At 36.5% G+C, this 23,268-nt stretch overlaps 1 protein-coding gene and 1 long non-coding RNA gene across 3 annotated transcripts; both read right to left on the bottom strand.

Moving 5' to 3' along the window:
• Positions 1-9: 9 nt before the first annotated feature.
• On the bottom strand, positions 10-2,498 carry LOC136223701 (uncharacterized). Of its 2 annotated transcripts, none has more exons than XM_066011831.1 (2): positions 1,096-2,498; positions 10-1,028 (listed from the first exon to the last, which is right to left on the bottom strand). In XM_066011831.1, the coding sequence occupies exon 1, from the start codon at positions 2,325-2,327 to the stop codon at positions 1,365-1,367; it is 963 nt and encodes a 320-aa protein (XP_065867903.1). In that variant the 5' UTR covers positions 2,328-2,498; the 3' UTR covers positions 10-1,028; positions 1,096-1,364. The 2 variants fall into 2 exon arrangements, with proteins under 2 accessions (XP_065867903.1, XP_065867904.1); XM_066011832.1 differs by having other exon boundaries at positions 10-973.
• A 12,685-nt stretch (positions 2,499-15,183) lies between these two features.
• LOC136224069 (uncharacterized) lies at positions 15,184-17,690 on the bottom strand. The gene is made up of 5 exons (XR_010686265.1): positions 17,375-17,690; positions 16,795-16,942; positions 16,495-16,658; positions 16,350-16,413; positions 15,184-15,504 (listed from the first exon to the last, which is right to left on the bottom strand). It is a non-coding gene; the product is annotated as an uncharacterized lncRNA (long non-coding RNA).
• Positions 17,691-23,268: the final 5,578 nt, after the last annotated feature.

The following is a 23,268-nucleotide window of genomic DNA, read 5'->3' as shown; positions in this document are numbered from 1 at the left end:
AAAGTCCTAGTTGGAGATAAGGATATCAAAGAACGATGGAGGTCCTATTTTGATGACTTATTTAATGGAGATCGCAGACAAGATGTTGGAGATATAAGTATCCATCACGATATGATAAATCATGAATGCCTGCGGAGAATTCAAAAGGGTGAAGTCAAAATGGCATTAAGTAAGATGAAGTTGAAGAAAGCAGTAGGACCTGATGGCATCCCTATTGAGATTTGGAGATGTTTGGGAGAAAGAGGAATCGAATGGTTGACGACGTTCTTCAACAAAATTTGGAGAAACAATAAGATGCCATCAGAATGGAGGAAAAGTATCTTAATCCCTTTGTATAAGAACAAAGGCGATGTCCAAGATTGTGCCAACTATCGGGGAATCAAATTAATGAGTCACACTATGAAACTTTGGGAGCGAGTGATCGAACAAAGGCTAAGGAGGACGGTGAAGATCTCGGAAAACCAGTTTGGCTTTATGCCGGGAAGATCAACTATGGAAGCCATCCATCTAATGGGACAATTAATGGAGCCCTATCGAAATAAGAAGAAAGACAAGAGAAAGAACCAAAATTAACAAAACGAAACTGCTCCTACAGGAGTCAGCTAAAACAAAATGAGAGCAAAAGGAAGGTGCCGAAATCGACCAAATGATGGACGAAGCAGAAACCCCAAACTTAACCAGAGCATCAGCAGCCTGATTGTCCTCGCGATAGATATGAGTAACAATGATATCCATGGAATCCATTTGATGCAAACAGGCGAGCAACTCATGCCTAAGCAGCCAGAGAACCTCTGTCGAACGTTGCTGAAGCAGTTTAACAACAGTTAAAGCATCACATTCTATCCAGAGCTGCCACCGACCTTTCTCCCAGGCCAGATCAATTCCGCGACGAAAGCCAAAGAGCTCGGGATTGGGAAAGCAAAACAACCATGGGGAAAGCCTCCTGAAGTCCTAAAAATACCACCTGCTCCTTCTGCTGCCCCGGGAACCCAAAGCAGCACCATCAGTATTGACTCTCATCCAATCGGCTGAATTTAATAAATTGAATCAGTTGCTATTTACATCTACAGGACATCAAATTTTGTAATTACTTACCAAATTCCCTGTCATCAAATCAATATCAATGCATCTTCATGTCTACCTTTCACATTTGCAGATTGCTTTGTAACTCCCCAATTTCCATATATTCATGACTTTATATTCCCTTCACTGATTGCCTTGTTTAACTTCTCATTGTAGATCTTAATTAAATGAGGAGCTTCCTCGTGACATTTCACATATTTTTCCAAGAAGAGCCTCTCTGAACATAAGAACATGTTCTTTATGCTTGAATCCAATTTAACCAGACCCTTGGATGACAGAAATTAAATGACTACACCTCTTGGAATCAGCCTCTTCTTCAAGCTAAATAAAAGTAGCACGGGGTAATTCACAAAGACGGAGGACTCGAAACCCAATTTGTTGACATAAAAATCCATCACATCATTTAGCTTATCCTCTGAGATTGCCATTGTGTACGGGTACTTTTTGAAGGCTGTAAGAATATCTTTATCAGACCAACTCCACCTTTTATAAACCTCAACCTTCTTATCCCTCTTTGATTTGCTCATTCCTGTGAGTATTGATGTTGCTACAACAAACTGCATCTTCAAAGGACTGAATCCCATTTCCTTCACTTCTTCCACAATCTTTTCAAATTTGACTGGATTCAATTCAATGGATAGCCAATGTTTACGAATAAGCCACAAAATACTTGATGAAGACACTCCATTTTCTCTCAAAGTGTTGATATTAGGAATGAGACCAGCTTCAGGATTTTTATTTAGAACCCTAGCGTTTCGTTTGATAACTTCAATGGCTTTGTCTTTGGATTGGAAGATCTCAATTAAAATATTAAAAGTCCTAATCATTCTATCTTCTAAACTTCTTCTCAAGATCCAGGGGTTAAGAGTGAAGATTCTTACAGTGTCAGGGGTTGAAGCTCCTATTGAGAGAAAGAACTCAAGTTTAGGGGAAATGGTCTTCTCGGGATGGCAATGTAAAATTTGTGGGAACTTTCTGATCATTTCAGAGATATGGGTTTTGGAGAATCCAAAGTTTTGGAAAGAGGATAGGACCGAATCAGGCTGCTCAGGGGATTCAAATTGGACAATTTTAGAAGCTGATAACGCCGATTTGGGAGATAATCCACATGTTTTAGTGAGATATAACAGAGTAAAAGAGTGTGGATTATCAGCATCACTTGAAAAGTTGTATCTGATCAGTGATGGGTTATGAGGTGTGGCAGAGTACCCATTTCTAATAGTTGTACAGAGAAATCGAAACATGAAAACAATGAAGATATGAAAGAAAATCTGACCTTAAATCGAGAGAAATCTCTAATTTGATTGGAGGCGATGCAATTCCAGAAGATGGAATTCAAATACTACGAACAAGCCACCAAAACCCTAACGAGAAGAATATAGATTCAGCGAAAGAGTGAGAGCGTCTAAAATGATATAGGCAAAGTAGAACTACGTCGTTTACTGTTTTAATGTCCATTTTTGCTCATAATGGGTGTTGCTTCTTATCGCCCCCCAAATTACTTTATACCGCATCCATTTGGACAATTTTACCCTTTTGAAAAATAAAAAAGATTAATTTTTGAAAAAAAAACGCTAATTTTGGTCTAGGTGGGTGCTAGATCCGCCCAGCCAATGGGCTGGACGGATCCAGCACCCGCCCAGCCAGTAGTCTGGGCGGATCCCGCATTCGCCCAGCAAAAGGCTTGGGCAGGTGGTATATCTGTCCAAACCATTGGCTGGGCGGGTCTAGCACCCACCTAGATCAAAATTGGGCCTAGGCACAATCATATACTTTTTAGCGATGGAAAATAGAAATTTCTCTAATTGTTTGTGACGAAAAATGCTAATCGTCACAAAAAAATATGCATTATGTTCATGATGTTTTTGAGAAAAAAAATGTAAATTTTATTGTTTCCGACTCATAATCATCCATTTTCGAGATTCGAATTGTTGCATATAAATTATTTTCATAATTTCAATTATTATGGTTCGAGTTTGTGATTTTAGAGAAAAAAATTTTAGTTTTTTTTATCAAAATTATGAGAAGGGCAAAAAAGTCCAAATGAAGGCGGTAACAGTAATTTGAGGGCGGTATTGAGCAATTTACTAAATTAATGGATAATACTCATTTGGCTCCCTAAACTAAGGTTTCAAAGTCAATTAGGATCTTAAGATCATCAACTAACTCTCTAAACTAAGCAACAATCATCAATTAAATCATATTCTAAACAAAAGTATTAGATCATCTTCCATAAACTCATTTTGAACCAACACGAAGATTATTACAATTTATATCGAATAGTCACAGTTTTTTTATTATAATAATTCAAGACCTGATTAATGATTTTGATAGTTTGGGTCTTAATTAATTTTGAAGTTTTAATTTGGAAATATTTAATGCTTAAATTAATTAAGTTTCATTGTTATTTTATTAAAGTTGTTTGGGAATTTTTCTAGCAATTTCGATGCCAAAATATTGATTTGGATTTATTTATGACACAAAATAAAACTTTGGCTATTTTACTGATAATGATTGAAATTTCATAAATAAATTAAATTGCCTTTTGCATTTTCACTTTAGGATCAATTTAGTAACTAGTTTGTTATTTTTATATCTATAGATGAATTTTTTTATTAAAGTACCATTTAGTCTCTGATTTATTCACAATTTTATCATTTGATTTTTATCTATTATTCACATTTGGTTCTAAACTATCTTAATGGGTATAATTTCATCCAATTTAGATGGAGATTTGACAAAATTGTTATCCCTTGATATGGTGATATTTTGATACATGGTCGTGACATATCGTACATCTTAAAATTTATTTTCCATATAAATTTTCTTGTGAAAAAAATTAATTAAATTAAATCAAAATAAATTCTAAAACTAAATTTATCAAGTCTAAGTGTCAAAATATAGTCACATGTCGTTAGGATAATATTTATGTTAATTCTCCATCAAAATTAGGTCAAATTTCACAATTTATGATAAATCGGATGCCAAATGATACCAAATAATAGATCAGGGACCAATTAGTGATTTAAACATATAGGCAATAGCAATTAATTAGATAACTTCAACTAGACCAAATTCAAGTCACTAGTTACCAAATAAAATATCATCCAATTAATTAATTCAATAGCTTCAACTTTTGTAGATTGCAAAGTATAAAAAAGATCTAACTTGTCTTTGGACAGCTTAACTAAAAAATGATTGGAATGAATAAAAGCAAACAAGTTATAGAGTTATCCACATACCGTAATCATATTCACATTCAACAAAACATCTGTTTGCTTTGTTAGATATATAATTACTATTATAAAGGAAAATATCAAACAACAGCATAAAAATCCAAGTTAAACAAATTAGACACATTATCAGGAAACATCTTTTTTTTTTTTTTAGAGCATGGTTTGGCTTGTGCTTGAATATCATCAGAGGAAAATTTGAGATGGTTAATTAGGCATTCGGAATAAGATTCGACAGTTCAACCTGTATCCAGCTGCAATTTCCAACCTAAAACAGATGATGATCAAAATGCAAAATGAACACAAAATAACAAAACATTAACTCCCAATTTTCAAATCAGACATGTGTCAACATAAGAAATTGACACATTAAAAAATCACCATTTGTATGCTAACACGTACCACTTTTGGTGTAATCTAACAAAAAAATATGAAGTTATGGACTGAAATTAATACCTAAACATCTTTTTTGGCCAAATTGATCCCACAAGTTTGCGAGAAGTTCATGAATAAAAATTTGTCTTAATTATACATGACTCACTAAATTAGTGAACTTCACATATCAAATAACAAAAATCAGAGATTTAAAATGAACAAGTTATGCAGATTCTATTATACTTGCGTACTGATCAAACTTCATTCAAGAATGACCAAAAAAACACATGTTAATTTTGCAATTAATTTAATAAACAACATATCAAAGTCAGTAATTACTAATTAACAAATCAATATCAATGAATCTTCATATCAGTCTTCAACATTTGAGATTGTTTTGTATCGGGACAGCTCCAACTTCTGCTTGTACAACTTTTTCAAATGAGGAGCTTCAGCATACTTTTCCAAGAAACGTTTCTCTGAACATCACTTGAAGAGGAATCTGGCCTTAGAAATCATTATACGATAGATCAATTCGAAACATATGACTCTGAATTTTTGCTTCTACGTATTATCCTTCACTATAAACTCAAGGTTATTGAAATATCACATTTTGATGGTATTGGAATAACAGCTTTTTCTAGAGTCCATAGCTTGTAAAATTTAGATATGAGGTCATATGACCAAAAATTCTATTGTGAGAAATATCAAGGTAACTTAATTGCTTCAACTTGCCAAATTCGATTTGGACATTTCTGATAATTGTTTCAAGGGACAATTACAAAACTAGCACCTTTTTGGGGGTTAGTTTTCATTTCTAACACACTTTCAAAATCTCACCAAAACTAACACATTTCATTAACTAATTTCCAACCTTACCCTCATCTCTAACAGTCCGCTCCCGCTCTTCAATATTCGAACTTCCATAACTCTAACCTAACACCCCTCTATTCATCTCTCTAACTTTCCGGCGATTCATTGGCCGATTCTGTACATTTCATCCGGCGAATCTCTGTTACTTGGAGTTGACATGGCGAGAACACAAAGCTCAGACAACGAATCGAACTCAGAAGGAAGAACGAAAAAGAGGGTAAATAACTTGACTTTACATTTGCGTTTCTCTCTTCTATTGCACGTACATTTGTTGTGTTTGAGAACGAACATTTCGTTTCGGTTCGTTTCGTTTACTGCTTCTGGTGTTAGGGTTTTTCCTGGGTTCGTCTGTTGTTAGGAAGTCATTCAGTTTGGTTGAAATTCGTCGATGTGTATGTTCATCGGCAACCTAATTGTAGATAGTACATATTCATAGACAGCCTAATGGCCGATAGAACATCCATAACGACGATATACTGCCGATATAACATTAATATCGTCGATCAGTTTGCCGATAGAACATTGATATCGTCGATCAGTTTGTCGATAGAACATTCATATCGACAGTATATTGCCGATAGAACATTTCATATCGACGTTATATTGCCGATAGAGCATTCATATCGACGTTATATTGCCGATAGAACATTCATATCGACCTAGCTCATCCTAGGTCCACGTTATAATTAGCTTGATTTTATGTTCCCTGATGATATGTCTACAACATTTTTCAGCATGATCGTGTAGACAAGAGGAAGAGAGATGAGCATGCCTCTCCGTCGAAGAAGAAAGCCAAGAAGAAACCTGCATATAAATACAAAAAAACATTTGGAACGGAAAGCGTCATCACGGTTAGGTGTAACCTAAAAGCAGCAGAACAGATAAAGGGCTTGTTAACATCAGACCAACTAAATCTCTTTAGGAAGAGTTGCTTCGGCCAGTATTTGGAAATGACCAATACAGTATTTGCAGGAGTCCTATGCCACACCGTTTTAACAAGGGAGATCATACGTGAAGACATCAAACCCAGGGAGCTTTGCTTCAGAGTTAGAGGTGTTGAGTTAAGATTTGGGGATTGGGAGTTTGGACTCCTACGTGGGTTACGGTTTGGGGACATGGAAGCATTTCTGGAAAGGTTCAGTGGGATAAAGAAGCCATATAGATTTAGGAATAAGTTTTTTCCAGGCATCCCTACACCATCCTATAAAGACGTGGAAACAATTATGCTGCAAACTGTTTGGAAGGATCAGTCTGACCAGGATGCAGTTTCATTTGCTATGTTGTATTTTGCTGTGTGTTGGATAACACTCGCGAAAAAAAAGTTCTTCGTTGGGTGTTGGAACTTGCTGAATTTCCAAGATTGTTTAACGAGTTCTCGTGGGGTGTTTGTGGCTGGGATGTGACCTACAGGTCTCTTGTTAATGGAATAGATGGTGGAAAAGACCGAATTGATCAATTGATCGCTTATAGGCAGAATTTAAGGATTAACCGTGTCTCATACAACCTATATGGTTTTGCATACGTATTTCAGGTATGATGTGTGTATATTCTTTATACTAGAAATGTTGGTCATAGGCATAAATAATGAATTGGACCTTTGTTGCAGGCTTGGTTGTTGGAAGTATGGGATGCCACCCGGATATGGTATGAGAAGAAAGGCAATCGCATCCCACGATGGCTACGATGGAAAAAGACCGCTATCGCTCAATTGCCCAAAGTCCTAACCATTTTTGAAGTAAGTTGACCAAGCATTGTGCCTACATGTGTCACTATTGTGTTATACATTTGACTGGTTTGTTTATTTGTACATTTGTATTGTATTTTTAGTCGGGTGTAAAACCAAATGCCACAAAACTTACAGCTGAAGACACCGAGAAAGAAAGCTCATGGTATGATCATCTAGTAAACCATGTGGATTGTCTGCATTGTAATTATGACCATGTCTTTGCCGATTTGGAAAAGGTGCAAGAGGAGGAAAAAGGGCAAGAGGTTGCAAAGGGGAAGGAGGTGGAAGAAGAGGGGAAGGAGGTGGAAGAAGAGGGGAAAAAGGAACAAGAGGATGAAGGTATGGAAAAGGAGGAACATGAGGGATTGGGTACATATGAAGGCGGATATGTTGATGTAGAGGATGGCAGTGAATCTGATACTGATAATGATGAAAATGCCTTCATTGTCTCACCTAGAGTACTTGTCCAGAAGAAGAAACACTCTAGTATTGAACGAGTACTGAGGAGGATGTTTGATGAGCACGAGAAGAAGATGAATGCCAAGTTTGCTGAGCAGGAGAAGATGATAACTGAACACGTTGGTCAGCAAGATAGGAAACTGAATGCCCTTGTAAATAGATTGTCCGTTGTAGAACGTGATGTGCAGGAACTGAAGTCACAACGCGACGTTGATATGTATGATATGGGGATTGGAGGACAAGGTCTGGATGACCAAACTATTCAGGAGGAGAGGGAGAATAGAGAAAATGAGGAGAAGTTAGACCAGGAGGAGAAGGAGAAGAAAGATCAGGAGGAGAAGGAGAAGAAATAGCAGGAGGAGAGGGCTAAGAAAGAACAGATGGAAAAGGAGAAGAATCGGCAGGAGGAGATGGAGAATAAAAAGCAGGAGGAGAAGGAGAATAAAGATCAGGAGGAGAGGGCTAAAAAAGAACAGGAGGAAAGGGAGAAGAAGCAGCAGGAGGAGATGGAGAAGAAAAAGCAGGAGGAGAAAGAGAATAAAGATCAAGAGGAAAGGGCTAAAAAAGAACAGGAGGAAAGGGAGAAGAAGCAGCATGAGGAGATGGAGAAGAAAAAGCAGGAGGAGAAAGAGAATAAAGATCAGGAGGAGAGGGCTAAAAAAGAACAGGAGGAAAGGGAGAAGAAGCAGCAGGAGGAGATGGAGAAGAAAAAGCAGGAGGAGAGGGCTAAAGAACAGGAGGAAAGGGAGAAGAAGCAGCAGGAGGAAAGGGAAATTGTTATAATGATTGATGTAAGTTTGTTTTTAACGTTTAAGGTGGTGCTTTTAACTGAATTCACAATGACATAATCTGTGTCTGTATTTGGTGTTTTAACAGGATGAGAGGAGGAGGAGGAGGTGGAAGAGGAGGAGGAAGAGGAGGAGGAAGAGGAGGTGGAAGAGGAGGAGAGGGAGAGGAGGGGGGGGGGGGGGGTAAGGGATGCAGGAGGAAGGGATGGAGTGGGAGGAAGAGGGAGAGGTAGAGGAAGGGATGTAAACATCAAGGAGGAAGAGGTGAAACCAAGACCCCAGCGACAAAAGAAACGTGGGAAAGACGTTCAGACACCATTCACTGATCCTCGGATGGGACATCACTTTGATGATGATGATGATGCAAAGTACCCCGTGGAACAACACGATGGTCGCGATCGTATAAAAGGACACCTTCTAGAATCATATGACGACTGGAAGAGGAGTACCCCCCGCGATCAGCTGAGGACGTTAGGTGGAACCGATTGGGGTCAGACTGTATCATGGTTTGAAGAGGCAGAGATAACTGGAAAGTATATAGACAGTCAAGTAAGATATTGGTCACATTCCAAGTTATTGGTTTATATTCTTCACTTTGTATGTGTTGTGTTTGAACTTGTTTGTGCATGTGTGTTGCAGCTTGTAAATGCATTTTTGTGGTTATTAAACGGTAAATACGTCAATCAAAGTCAGGATTGGACTGCCATCGACTCAAATTTCTTTGGCTTTATGGAGTTTGCAAATATGACCCAGAGTTATGACAAACCCGGCAAATGGGGACAATCCAAGATGTTTGTGCAACGAATCACTGGGATGAAAGAGTTTCAAAGTCGGCGCTGGTATGATGTTAAACATGTGCTAATACCCATCAACTATAAAGGAGAACACTGGTTACTCGGTGTGTTCTATGTGGAAGAAATGAGGATGGAGTTCTATGATAGTTTGGAGTCAAATGCATCCAACGAATCAATAGACAAATGGCTTGAACCCCGGTTTCGTATCATGACAAGAGCAATGGAAGAGGCCGAGTTTTGGAAGAAAAGTGGGCGGCCTGACAACGACAATCAATTGATAAAGTGGCAGAGGGCTCGAGGGTGCCCACAACAGCTGCGCAAATCCAATGATTGTGGTGTCTTCCTATGTTTGTTTGCTCAGCATTATGTTGAAAAAGGGCCATTATGTACGGATTATGGATTCTCTGGGTTTGATGGACGTTTCTATAGGTTGCGGGTGTGCTTGGAACTCTTCAACCAAAGATTGTTGAACCAGAATGATCTTATTCCAATGCCTAATTTGTTTGGCTTGTAATCTATTTTAACATGTAAACGTTTGTTGGTAACTTATAAATGTATATTATGCGTGACATCTTCTTGTTGTACAAGGTCGATATGGAAACATATCGGCGATTACGTAGGGACATATGGGATCATTGAAGGCGTGGCCTTAGACGATATGGAAACATATCGGCGTGTACAATGTCGATATGGAAACATATCGGCGATTACGTAGGGACATATGGGATCATTGAAGGCGTGGCCTTAGCCGATATGGAAACATATCGGCGTGTACAATGTCGATATGGAAACATATCGGCGTGTACAAGGTCGATATGGAAACATATCGGCGATTACGTAGGGACATATGGGATCATTGAAGGCGTGGCCTTAGCCGATATGGAAACATATCGGCGTGTACAATGTCGATATGGAAACATATCGGTGATTACGTAGGGACATATGGGATCATTGAAGGCGTGGACATAGCCGATATGGAAAAAAGTACACAATTTATCAATACTTATTATCAATACACAAATGATGAATACAAAGTAACAATACATAAGATATAGTATACTATTTGCCAGCAGAGTTTTTAGAACAGCTTGCTTCACTCGATATTGTTGGTGGAAGCCGAGATGGAACTCGTAACATACTAGTACAAGTCGCTCGATTATGACCAGTTTGCTCGCATCTGGTGCACCTTGTCGGAGTTACCTCCTCGCCCCTTGACGGTATTCGGCTTTGATTTCTCGGACGTCCAACTCTAGGCGCAGCCTTTTTAGGAGGAAGCACCCGCCTAGGAGGATCACAAACTTTCCATTCAGACTGGTGGCCTAGTGGATGTATGGGTTCATGGTACGATAATTGTACAGTCTCATTTTTGTAGTATCGATGCACCCACGCATATGCATTCTCTAATCGATGCATGGATGCAATCTTACATACATGTCTGCATGGAAATTGTGACAATTGCCATTTCCTACACGTGCATGTTCCCGCGCGCAGATTCACTATCCCACCCTTACCTCGATCGCCGATTTCAAAATTGTGTGCATCAATGGGCTTATATGAACACTGAACGGACTTATTTACATGTTTATGCATCTTCTCGTTATAAAATGTGGACAAATATGTCTCCCGTTCCCCTGCAAAAACATTTTGAATATGTGAGTACATAAGAACTATTACTATTATATCATGGACGAGGTCCAAATATCATACCTGCTTTTGTGCGCCTCTCATGAAACCATGCTTGGAGGATTGTCCTTATATACTCAACCAACAATGTGATCGGTAGACGTCTACCATCTCCCATTCTTGCGTTGAATGATTCTGATATGTTTGTCGTCATAATGTTATACCGACGTGCGCAGAAGTACGCACGTGTCCATTTCTCTCGACGAGCTTCCTCTAGATAGTCCGCTGCCCCCCGACTTATACTACGAAGTCTGGCGAATCTTTCCTGGAAATCAGAGGTCCGCCATGCTTTTACAACTTGCCAATACGCTATGTCTAACTTTTTCCCGCCCCCAAACTTAGCCTTCACATTCTGTTTCAAATGCTGAGCACAACTTCCATGTACCGCATTTGGATACACCATATTGACTGCATAATCAATGCTCTTGTTCCTATCTGATATTATGACGAGGTCTTCAACTTCACCAATACATTCTTTCAACCTGGTGAAGAAATAAGCCCATGATTCATTACATTCATTTGGCCCAATTCCGAATGCAAGAGGGTAAATTTGATTATTACCATCCTTTCCAACCGCAACATATAGTACCCCGCCATACTTAACCTTTAAGTGTGTACCATCTACACATATAACGGGGCGAATATGTGCCTTAAAACCCCGGATTGAAGCACCAATGGCTATGAAGAAGAATTTGAAATTATCTTCATCGTCCGTTTCAATATGTGTCACCGTACCTGGATTAACAAATTTCAGTGTCTCACAATAATCAGGTAACAACATGTACGATTCTTCAGGTGTACCACTCGTGCTATCTACCGCCCAACATCTTGCTCTCCAAGCTTGCATGTAAGATAGATTGATTGAAAATAATTTTTCAATCTCCCAAATGATGTGACTTGGACGGTACACCCGATTCTCCATGTCTAACTTCTCACTAAGTATGATACCTGCTACTCGTTTCCCCGCTTGCTTATGATGTGGCAATAGTTGTCCACCCCTATCACAAGTGTGACTGTCCATACTGTCAATTCTCCGAAGTATGAACATATCTGAACCGAGTATGACTCCACCTCTAGCCCGCCACTTGCATGTGTCAACATGCTTACATCGAACCTCAAACAAGGACTTAGTTGATCTGTGCACCTTCCATTCGAACATATTATCAATTGAATATCTCTCAAGTGCATCTTGCAGTTCTCGTTTGCTTTTGAACATATCATGCGCCTTCAACCCATCACCCCCGGAAGATCCTGTACATTTGATCGGAATGTCTACATCCTCTAGTACTTGTGGAACAAAACGAAATGGATCCGTTCTACTTCTCATTCTTGCATCATCAGCAATCTCATGCAAACTTGGTTGAACATTATCAATCGATGGTTCTGAAACGGATCTTTGGCGATGATCGTTATCATATACGTGATCATCATTGTCAAATCCATTGTAGTCGTTATCGTATCCATGGTCATCGTTATCACATCCATTACCATATCCTTGATCCAATGTAATATCGTCTAGCCCAAGAGGAGATTGGGTATATGGATTCATGACATGTTTTGCCGGACCACGAGTCTCAATTTCTATGTTAGGCACACAATAACTTATTCTGGTTGCCTCTGCTTCAGCAACATTTTGTGGAGTGAATTCACCAACAGTTGGTCGTCTTACTTCTGCACCAATTGGTCGTTTTACTTCCGCAACGTTTTGACGCCTCACTTCAGCAACCATTGGTCGCCTTACTTCCGCAACACGGATTCGAGAAGTCATAGTCACATATAATGGCATCACATCGGGTTTATTCCATCTACAAAACTCAACGAAACCAGCTATATCACTGTCATCCACAATTTGTGCTAATCGTCCAAAAAGTTTATTTGGACCGTATGTTGTGTGCATTGCCATTTGTATGTCAAAACAGGTTGCATCAACATTCAGGGAAGCGTGAATTCTATCTCTCAAAGTTTGGTAATCAGTTGGGGTTGAAAAATGGAGCACCTTAGATTGACCACCAACGTATATCATAGTGTACATTGGCCCCTCTTTTTTCCATTCTCCATCCCACGAAACCATACACAGACAAATATTCGGGGTGGACATATTTCTGCATTACCATAAATACATAAGTAAATAATATTAGTATATTATTGTAACTAAACGAAGAAAGTTAACGAAATAAGTATTGGTATTCACACTTCAAACTATGAGATATGCCGATATATGTCGATGCAACTTGCATAAAGACACATATCGGCGCATATACGTCGATATGGCTCATATATCGACGTATATCGACGGAATATGAATAGCCGTTTTTCTAGAATGATCTGTTAAGCGGTGCCTTAAATGCATGTAATGATGACTTTGACTATCAGGCTAAGCATTAAATACGTCGATATATGCCGATACAAAAGAGATTTCGACACCTATCGGCACGTATCTGTAAAGTATTGTCGATATGAATGTTGATACAGCTTATATATCGACATATATCGACGGAATATGAATAGACGTTTTTCTGGAATACTCTATTAGTGAGCATTAAATGCAGGTAATGATTAATTTGACTTTCACTCTTCTTCGAATGTCACTCTTATTCGAATATCACTTTATAGTCTGTTGAGATTCCCCATGCATATTACAATTCCTTCATCTATAAATAGACTCATTACCTGTTCATACTTTATTATTCATTCTAGTAAACTCTTCAGTTCTCAAGTTTATCTGTAAACAATGGCAGCGTCACCACCGGGATCACCACAGTCGCCACCACCACCACCGCCACCACCTCATCCTATGCCTGAGTTCGAAGAACTCATGGCTTCTTTCGTCCTCTCCTTCCGTGATGGAGACACGGACGAAATCGTCAGGTTCATGAGGGGCATGGCACAAACCATGTCTTGGGCTGCAGAAGAGACCTCTGACCTTCTGGAGTCAGTCATGGCCCAAAACAGGCGGTTCAGGAGGACAGTAAGGCGCCTCAAGCGGGACTTGGCGAAGGCCAAAAAGGACTACGCTGAGGTGTTAATGGGTCCTGAGTACCAATAATTGTGTTTTTTTTTGTTTTTTTTTTGTTTTTTCGTTTTTTAATGTTTTATGTATTTCTTTCTTTCTTTTTAATATATATATAATATAAAAATTATCTTTATGTTTTATGTGCTTTGTGTTTGAATTTTATGATTTAGAATGGAAAATCACACAGTCCTGTATGTCGATATGAATCTTGTATTGACATTCATATCGACATTATCGACAGTATCGACAATAATCGACCCTGTCGCGAAAATCGCAGATTGAAGTTCCAAATCAAATGCATCTTACATTGATGTCACTGATTTTAGGGTTTCGCACGAACAGTAATAGCATGAATAGACGACAACAACGATATACATTGGGTTTCAAAGAAACAAACCGATACATCAACAATGAATAGGACGAAGCTTTAAATATTGTAAATTCATGAAAAACTTACATGATTGTGTATAAAATCTTGAAGCACACACTATGGGTTGGATTGATTGTTGATCGTTAGCTGTAAATTGATCCCGTTCTTTAGAGAGAGAGAGAGACAGAGAGACAGAGAGAGCGCGCGGGACGAAAAGAGAAAAATGGGGGGAAGACAACGTTATTAAAAGGTTAGAGATGAGGGTAAGGTTGGAAATTAGTTAATGAAATGTGTTAGTTTTGGTGAGATTTTGAAAGTGTGTTGGAAATGAAAACTAACCCCCAAAAAGGTGCTAGTTTTGTAATTGTCCCTTGTTTCAATGGCTATATCTCTTATGCTTTCCAAAAGTGGGATCATTATGTATGTCTAGAAATGAGTTTAAGGGCAGCATTCCGGATAGCCTATGTAACATCACTGGCTTATAAATTTTGGATATCAGTCATAACAATATATCTGGAAGAACACCAAAGTGCATAGGAAATATGTCTCGACTTGTGTTTTTCAAGGAGAAATTGCAATTGAACTTTGCAAGTTGAAGCAATTAAATTACCTTGATATTTCTCATAATAGAAATTCTGGCCATATGATCTCATGCCTAAATTTTATAAGCTACTGGACTCTAGAACAAACTGTTATTTCAATACCATCCGAAAGTGCTATTTCAACAACCAATGAAGGGTAATACTTATTCTTATGAAACAAAAATTTTAAGTTATACGTCTGGAATTGATAATATTGTATAATAATTTGATAGGCCAAATATACTTGAATCCAATTTAACTAGACCCTTGGTAGACAGAAATATAATAACTGCAGCTCTTGGAAATGAGCCTTTTCTTCAAGCTATATGCAAGTAGCACAGGGCAATTCACAATGTCGGAAGAATCTAAACCCAGTTTGTTAACATAAAAATCCATCACAACCATTAGCTTATCGACTAATTAATTATTTCATGATATAAGGTAGAATATAAACACAAATTTACAAGTGTACATTGAGATTACCTTACGTAGATCCTTGTCCATATCGACTGCCATATTATGGGTCCTGTTGATTTGTACATTAAGAGATGAAGAAGAAAAAAAGAATGGAAGATAAAATCATCTAGATAACAAACAACAGAAATCCACAATAGAATTTTGCACAAACACGACAGGAAATTACAATTCAAGGTCCTGCCATGTGTTTTTAATTCCACAAATTAATGAGGTTGCCAAGACTCGAACCCTCGACCGTTTGGTCCTAGAGACTAAGATACCATGTCATGGAACCGATTGAACTAAAAGCTCGAACTGATAATTAAGACCCAATCATAGATCTTATATTAATATCTGACAAACATCAACCCAATGTAACATAAAGATAACAACTATCAACCCAATTCAGTTCCTCCAAATAATGCAATACAACAAATAACAACAGCCAAAGCTAACAACTTTGTTCTTATTCTTATTGGACTGTTCACTCTATCAATCTGACAAGCCAAATTCGACCCTCAACTCAATTGCAAGGTCCATGAAGTATATCAATTGTAATGGTATGACCCGATACAATTGTAATGTATGACCCGATACAATTACAAGGTCCATAAAGTATATCAAATACCCAAAAATGCAGAGTCTAGATTTCCCTGCCATAGACGATTGATAAGCTTAAACTACTGCTCTATATTACTTATGAAGAAATACAACATATTGTATTCACACTTTATGATATCACTCAACATCAAAGTATCACAGCACCAAGCACACGTTATCATAGCGAAAATTTGCTAAGCAATATAACACACATAGCAATCTTAGCTTATGCATCACATATAAAACAGTATGCTACAGAACTAACAAGTTAAATCAGCAAATATGGTGAACCGTGGAAAGAAGATTTATTTTTACCGAAGTTGCATCCCCGCAGGCATTCTAGGCCAATTACTTGAGAATGACCAACAAAAAGGTTCACCTGATGAGAAAACATGACATTAAGCTGTCATTGATGAACATAGGCAATGATATAATTTGTAGTATAGAAAGAGTGTTATACCTTGGACCATAGCATTTGACAAACCACTCCGCGGTTCTAGCACTCGATGACTCGAACATGGTTTTCTCAAGACCTAGGTGTCCAATGATCTTTGCGATTACGTCTGCTCTTACAGAATCAGCATCTCCGCATCTATCATATCTGCTCTGCCAACTGCCAATGTGCTGACCAGTAACCAAATAATAGCAAAAAATCAACATGAAGAACGTCTTTCTCTGTTATTAGCTAACCAACAACTCAGTCTGTAATATGATTTATTAACTAACCAAAAACTGCAGAAATGTAATAAGATTTGGTGACCTGAAGAACGTCTTTCTCCGTCATTCTTCCCATCTCCTCTACTTTTGCAAAGAAAATCAACAACTTACATTATTGATTCAGCCATCATTGTCAAGGTCCTGAGGCTTATTATTCTCATTCTATCAATCATGTACGTGTTGTGTTGAATCTGACAAGCGAAATTGGATCCTCAGCTCAATTTCAAGGTCCATGAATGCAATAGAAAACATATAAAAGTGCATAATTTTCGTTCATTGTCCAAAATCTAAAACATATATAATCAATCACTTAGTTTCACAATTTTCATTCATTTCTACATCAATCCCTAAATTGGAATGTTTGTTGAGATAGTGTACAGTAATTTTCAACCTAACATCAACATATTAAGTGGTTCCCTTTACAAAGAGTCCTAAGCACAATTTTTAGACAAAACAATATAAAAAATATATATTTATTTAGCATGAAAAATCCAGTAGGCATACTGTTATAATTTTTAGCAAGTGAACTATCCATACATAGAATCTATGAAGAAAATGTTTATCTTTTGAATCTGATACTAGACAGCTGCTCAATCAATACTTTAGAGAGAAAGAGAACGCACCAGTAGCAGCTGCAACATCTTTCTTGGTGTTTCTTGAACTAGGCTTACAGTAGTAAACTGAATCCATTGAATAACTGATACAATTAAATTATAGAAATAGAAACAACGATATGTTCCACAATCAATTAAGCTTGAGTCGAAGGAAGTTTAGGCATAAAAAACATTCATTTTAATCAAAAATAGGTTGCAGAGTCAGAGGCTGTAAAATGCAGATCACAAAACAAAACATGTAATCCAGATCACACTCACATTCAATATAACATCTGCTAGCTTTATTTGATACATATGGCATAAAACAATTGAAATAACATTTTAGTTATTACATTGAACAAGAGAGAATACAGCTTAACTAAGGCATTCTTCATCTTTTATCAGAAAGATTTAACTTCTGGTTATACAAATTAATCAAATGAGGAGCTTCCTCTTGCCCTTTCACATATTTTTCCATATAAAAGTGCATAATTTTCGTTCATTGTGTAAAATCTAAAACATATATAATCAATGAAACACCAACTATTCAATCACTTAGTCTCAGATCAATGATCTCAGAAACTAGAAAGTTTAGAATCTTAACAGTATCTCCCATTTCTACTACATCAGCTTTGTTCACAGACCAACCTTTCTAACAAGAATCATTCTCCACCAACAAACATGATCCCCAAATAGGAACGTTTGTTGAGATAATGTACAGTAATTTTCAACCTAACATCAACATATTAAGTGGTTCCCATTTCAAAAAGTCCTATGCACAATTTTAAGACAAAACAAAAATAAAAAAAAATAAAGAGTCCTATGTACAGGCTTAGACTAAACTGAATCCATTGAATAACTGATACAATTATATGGTAGAAATAGAAATAACGATAAACTAAGTGATATGGAAAAAGAAAGCTTGTGTAAAAGTTATGTTCCACAATCAATTAAGCTTGAGTCGAAGGAATTTTAGGCATAAAAAATATGTGTATGCATAGTAACATTCTTTTACAAAAATAGGTTGCAGAGTAAAAAAACATGTAATCCAGATCACACTCACATTCAATATAACATCTGCTAGCTTTATTTGATACATAAAAAATTGAAATTACATTTTATTTATTACATTCAACAAGAGAGAATACAGCTTAACTAAGGCATTCTTCATCTTTTATCAGAAAGATTTAACTTCTGGTTATACAAATTAATCAAATGAGGAGCTTCCTCTTGCCCTTTCACATATTTTTCCAAGAAACACTTGTCTATACATCTGAACACACTAGTTACCCTTAGATGACAGAAATTCAGTAACTGCACCTCTTGGAATCAGTCTCAGTCTCTTCTTCAAGCTGTATCAAAGTAGCACAGGGGGATTCACAATTATCGAAGAATCTAAACCCAATTTATTAACCCAAATTATCTTATCGTCTAAGATTGCATACACAATGGATGCTTCTTGAATACAGTAGTAATATCTTTATCAGACCTGAGTTTTTATTTTTCATTTTCATTTTCTTTCATTACAAATTACCACCTTTGATTCATTCAATTGAATATTGTCACACTTAGGAGTTGAAGCTTGGACCTTTGAGCAAAATGTTGGAGAGGCAGTATTTATTCCTGCAGGTTGCCCACACCAAGTTATAAATCTCAAGGTACCTTTCGACATAGACACGCTTTATTAGGCTATCAATTTCCAATAACATGATTATTCATACACCACCACCAACACCGTTTTGATCCCATAGATCTAAAGCTTTCTTTCTTCTTTTTGGCCTCAATCAGTCCTGCACAAAAGTTGCTGCTGATTTTGTCTCCCCGGAAAATATCCATGAGTGCATTCGGTTAACCGAGTAGTATCGGAAACTTCCCAAGAACCAGAGGGCTTACCTACTCTTAACAGTCAAAACAAACCCTTTATGAGGTAAGAAAGAGGATTCGAATTGGACATTTTTAGAAGGAGAAAGAGCAATTCTGAAGATTGGGCAAATGTTTTTATGAGGTAAGAAAGAGTAAAAGAGTGTAGAATTCTCGGCATCACTGAGAACGAAACCACCATTGATGGGTTAAGAGCTATGACACCGTACCCAATTGTAGAACGGAGAAGCATTTTTATCAGTTCAGAAACATGAGAAGTGAAACTGATCTAAGCGATGGAAAAAGCTGAAATTGATATCTACAATTCCAATTCCATCAGTTCAGAAACTATGAACAAAGAAACCAAAACCCTGTGAAGAGAAGAGTGAGTGAAACCATGTCGTTTTGCTGGTATCTCCAAGAGACTAAAGAACTTATTTGATTTTTGTGTTAAAAGTGATTTGTAATTTTTACCGAACACTTTTCGTCCTCTATTTATACTGTTAACATTTCTTAAAAATGAAAATAAACATACACCAAATATTTATGTATTTAACCCGATTTTCTGTTATATTCATAATTTTGTATAAGAGATATGTATATCTAATCTTTCCTATTCATTCACTAAATATTCATGTATTTAAACCAATTTTCTATTATATTTATAATTTTGTATAACAGATACGTGCATCTAATCTTTCCTATTCATTCACTAAATATTTGTATATTTAAATCCTAACAGATACACATATCTAATCTTTACTATTATAATAGATATCAATACCTATTTAAACGTATTTTCTATTATCATTTTTCATTTACCATTTTTAGTTTTATATTACTCATCTGACCTCATAATATAAGTCATTTTAGGGTTTTGCACGTAGATTAAGAAACATAATTAATACAATTTAAGATTACTAATTTAACATTTATTCTCTCTCATTAATATTTCTTAATTGAAATTAATACTGCACCACAAATCTAAGATGATAACGTTAAAAACTCTCTCTTCATTATATAACTTTCTCTCTCTAATTCAGAAACATTTCACCAAAAACTCTTTCAATATTCTGTGTAAAATTCAGAGAGAGTTAAACTACGTCGTTTAGCCGAGATTGAATGACAGTAAAAGGCAGGCTCAACTGTAATTAGTAAAAGTAGGGATAATGTGAAAAATATTTTAATAGAATTAATTGGAGATTTATACTTTTTTTGTTTAATTAAAATTCATATTTTGTTTTAATTTTCTCATTAAATCTTTATGAGAGAATTAATTGGAGATTAATACTTTTAAATTTTAGAAAATATTTGAATTTTTAATTTTTTTTTGTCCAATTTGTACCGAATATAATAAAAAAAATTAATTTTTTTATGGTTATATAGCTGTGACCAATTAGTGATAAAATAACGTAGATAAAAATAATAAAATTTATGGATGTGAAGACAGTTTAATGAGTTGTTTTTCAAAGTAATCATATTTCTAAACGATAAGGGCAAATTTGCTTTTAACTACTAACATTATGGATAAAATTACATCATTTTATAATTAGAGATAAAATTACTCTTGTCTATCAACGTTAGAGATATTTTTGCATTTTATCCTGAAAAATAAAGGATGCAGCAAAATTGCAAAGAAATCTAGTAAATGAGAGTTAATTGCAATTCTCAATTGCACCGTAGAATTTGAGATCCAACTTTATACTATAAAGTGATATACATGGATAAGGTATAAAATGACCACAAAATTTCTAAGGAAGTGTCATTTTTTTTATATAATAATGCTCAATCATTTCATTAGATAAAAGAGTACAAGTACATCATGAAAAAAGTAAGAGAACCTTATACAAGTACAGACTCATGCCTAATACAACGTTCATAAAAGAAATAAAAAAGCTACAATGAGCAAAAATAACCATAAAAGGTGCAACTAAAACAATAAAACGACAAAATTCATACTTCTCACGAATCCAACTCTGTATGAAGGCAACTACAAACTAATCGTCATCATTTAGTCCATTCCGGCTAACAGGATCTGAATCTTTTTTACTGGTGCAACCCCGTAGATCTGTAGATCTACGTATAAAATAATATTTTCCACTCTTGCTAAACCCGGAAAAAGCGTAAACGACAGGTTATAGCTAACATGTGCGAATCAGATGGAGAAAATCCAATGAAAGGTATGGATTTCAACTGAAACAAAAGGAAAACACTAAAAAAACTAGAAAATCGAAAGTAAATCCACAGATGGGAGGAGGGAGAAGGAAGACAACCTTCTCCCTCCTCCAACTAGATATGGTTCCTTTGTTCTAAGCCTAAAGCTTCAAAAATCACGTCTAGAAGAGAAAAGAAAAAAGAACGAGGAAAGAAGAAAGCAGAAGGGAGAGGGGAGAAGATGAGCGGCAAGAGGAGGAGACCTAGAGAGAAGGTGGACCTTCTCTCTCTAGGCGTGAAGTCTTAAGGAAGTGTCAATTTAAGTCCAACGAATAAATATCATTATTTTAATTTCAATGTTTATGAAATTATACTAATTTAATATTGAATAACAGAACTTGACACTTTAAACCAACTTCTCGTATTTTGTTAACTTCTTTTTTATTGGTATATCCATCCCAAAGTCAAAGAACGTCTCGAATCTAGATAAGCCGACTTATTGCTTGAATCAATGATTAATTTGACCTTTCAATTAGCTAGTAGGATCAAATTAGTCCAATATTAAAGTTTAGATATTGATTTAACCTTTCAACTTGGTATTAGTATCGAATCAATTCAAAATGACACATGTCAGCATATCATTGGCATGGCATGTATTTTACGTGTGTCATCACCTTATACCTATCTCAAGTTAAATGGCCAAATTACACCCAAACTTGATTTTGGACTGAATTTATTATACTAACCAACTTCAGATACCAAATTGATCCTTAATTCCATATTGCTCAATCGATATGATGATTCATAATCTTTTGAAGTAAATAGATACGATAATAATCTTTTAAGAGAATGACTGAGTTTGTAAAATGCACAAAGCACAGAACCTTATTTACAAACTTTTAAACCACGGAGACTATCTTTACAAATCGATCAAATCACAAGATTTATTTTTTATTATTGTGTTTAATAAAGAAATGGTAAACGTTGTTGTCGTGTGACCAAGAGGTCACGGGTTCGAGTTTTAGGAGCGGCCTCTTGCCAAATAAATTGGCAAGGGAAGGCTTGCCCCCAGTACACCCTTGTGGTGGGACCCCTCCCCGGACCCTCGCTTAGCGGGGACGCGTAGTGCGACCGGGCCGCCCTTTTATTGTGTTTAATAAAGAAATGTATAACTATATAATTGGTAGGAGAATTATATTATATTATAGTAGTTAATTGAATAATGCAGTGATTTAGTGTATAGTTTGAGTAAAATCAACTTCATTTCATTCTTCCACTTGGGAATAACAGCAATGCTGAATTTAAGAGAACATAGTGCAGCATATTTGATTAGACACATTATCAGGAAAATCTTCCATGACAATAGACTCCTCAGACATAGAGAGAGCAATTTTTGATACCGCATGAGCAACGGAGTTACCACCCGTTGATTAACTTGGCATTTGAATCAGATTCGACAGTTAAACTCGTATCCAGCTGCAAATTCCAACCCTAAACAGATTGCTTGAGCCTCAGCCCGCTCAACATCGCTGAAGTCCAAATGAACCAGCACTGTGTTAAAAAGAGGAGAAAGTTCACCTTAACTAGAACTCTGTTCCAGCTCCATTTCCAGAGATTGTAAAATGAATATAATGAGCTAAAAATTTATGCAGATACTAAAATACTCCAATATTCAGTTACAATCCAAAACTTGATCATTGAATTCGAATTCAATTACATTTTAATATCTAATATAGATTGTGTCGAATGAAAGATGCCTAGCATACCCACATTGAAGAAAAGATGCCTAGCATATCAGCATTGAACATCCACACTACTGTTTATAAGTTGGTCGGCTACTGACTGATGCCGATAAGATGTCAGCCCGAGGAAAGTATTTCGATTAGTTATAATTTGGATATGATTCTGAT

Source organism: Euphorbia lathyris, chromosome 3 (assembly GCF_963576675.1).
Source record: "Euphorbia lathyris chromosome 3, ddEupLath1.1, whole genome shotgun sequence".
NCBI lineage: Eukaryota > Viridiplantae > Streptophyta > Magnoliopsida > Malpighiales > Euphorbiaceae > Euphorbia > Euphorbia lathyris.
Note: the sequence above shows the minus strand (reverse complement) of the source record. Positions and strands in the feature narration are given on the sequence as shown.

Coding starts and splice junctions, on each gene's coding strand:
- LOC136223701 (XM_066011831.1), bottom strand. CDS start 2,327: ATGTTTCGATTTCTCTGTACAACTATTAGAAATGGGTACTCTGCCACA.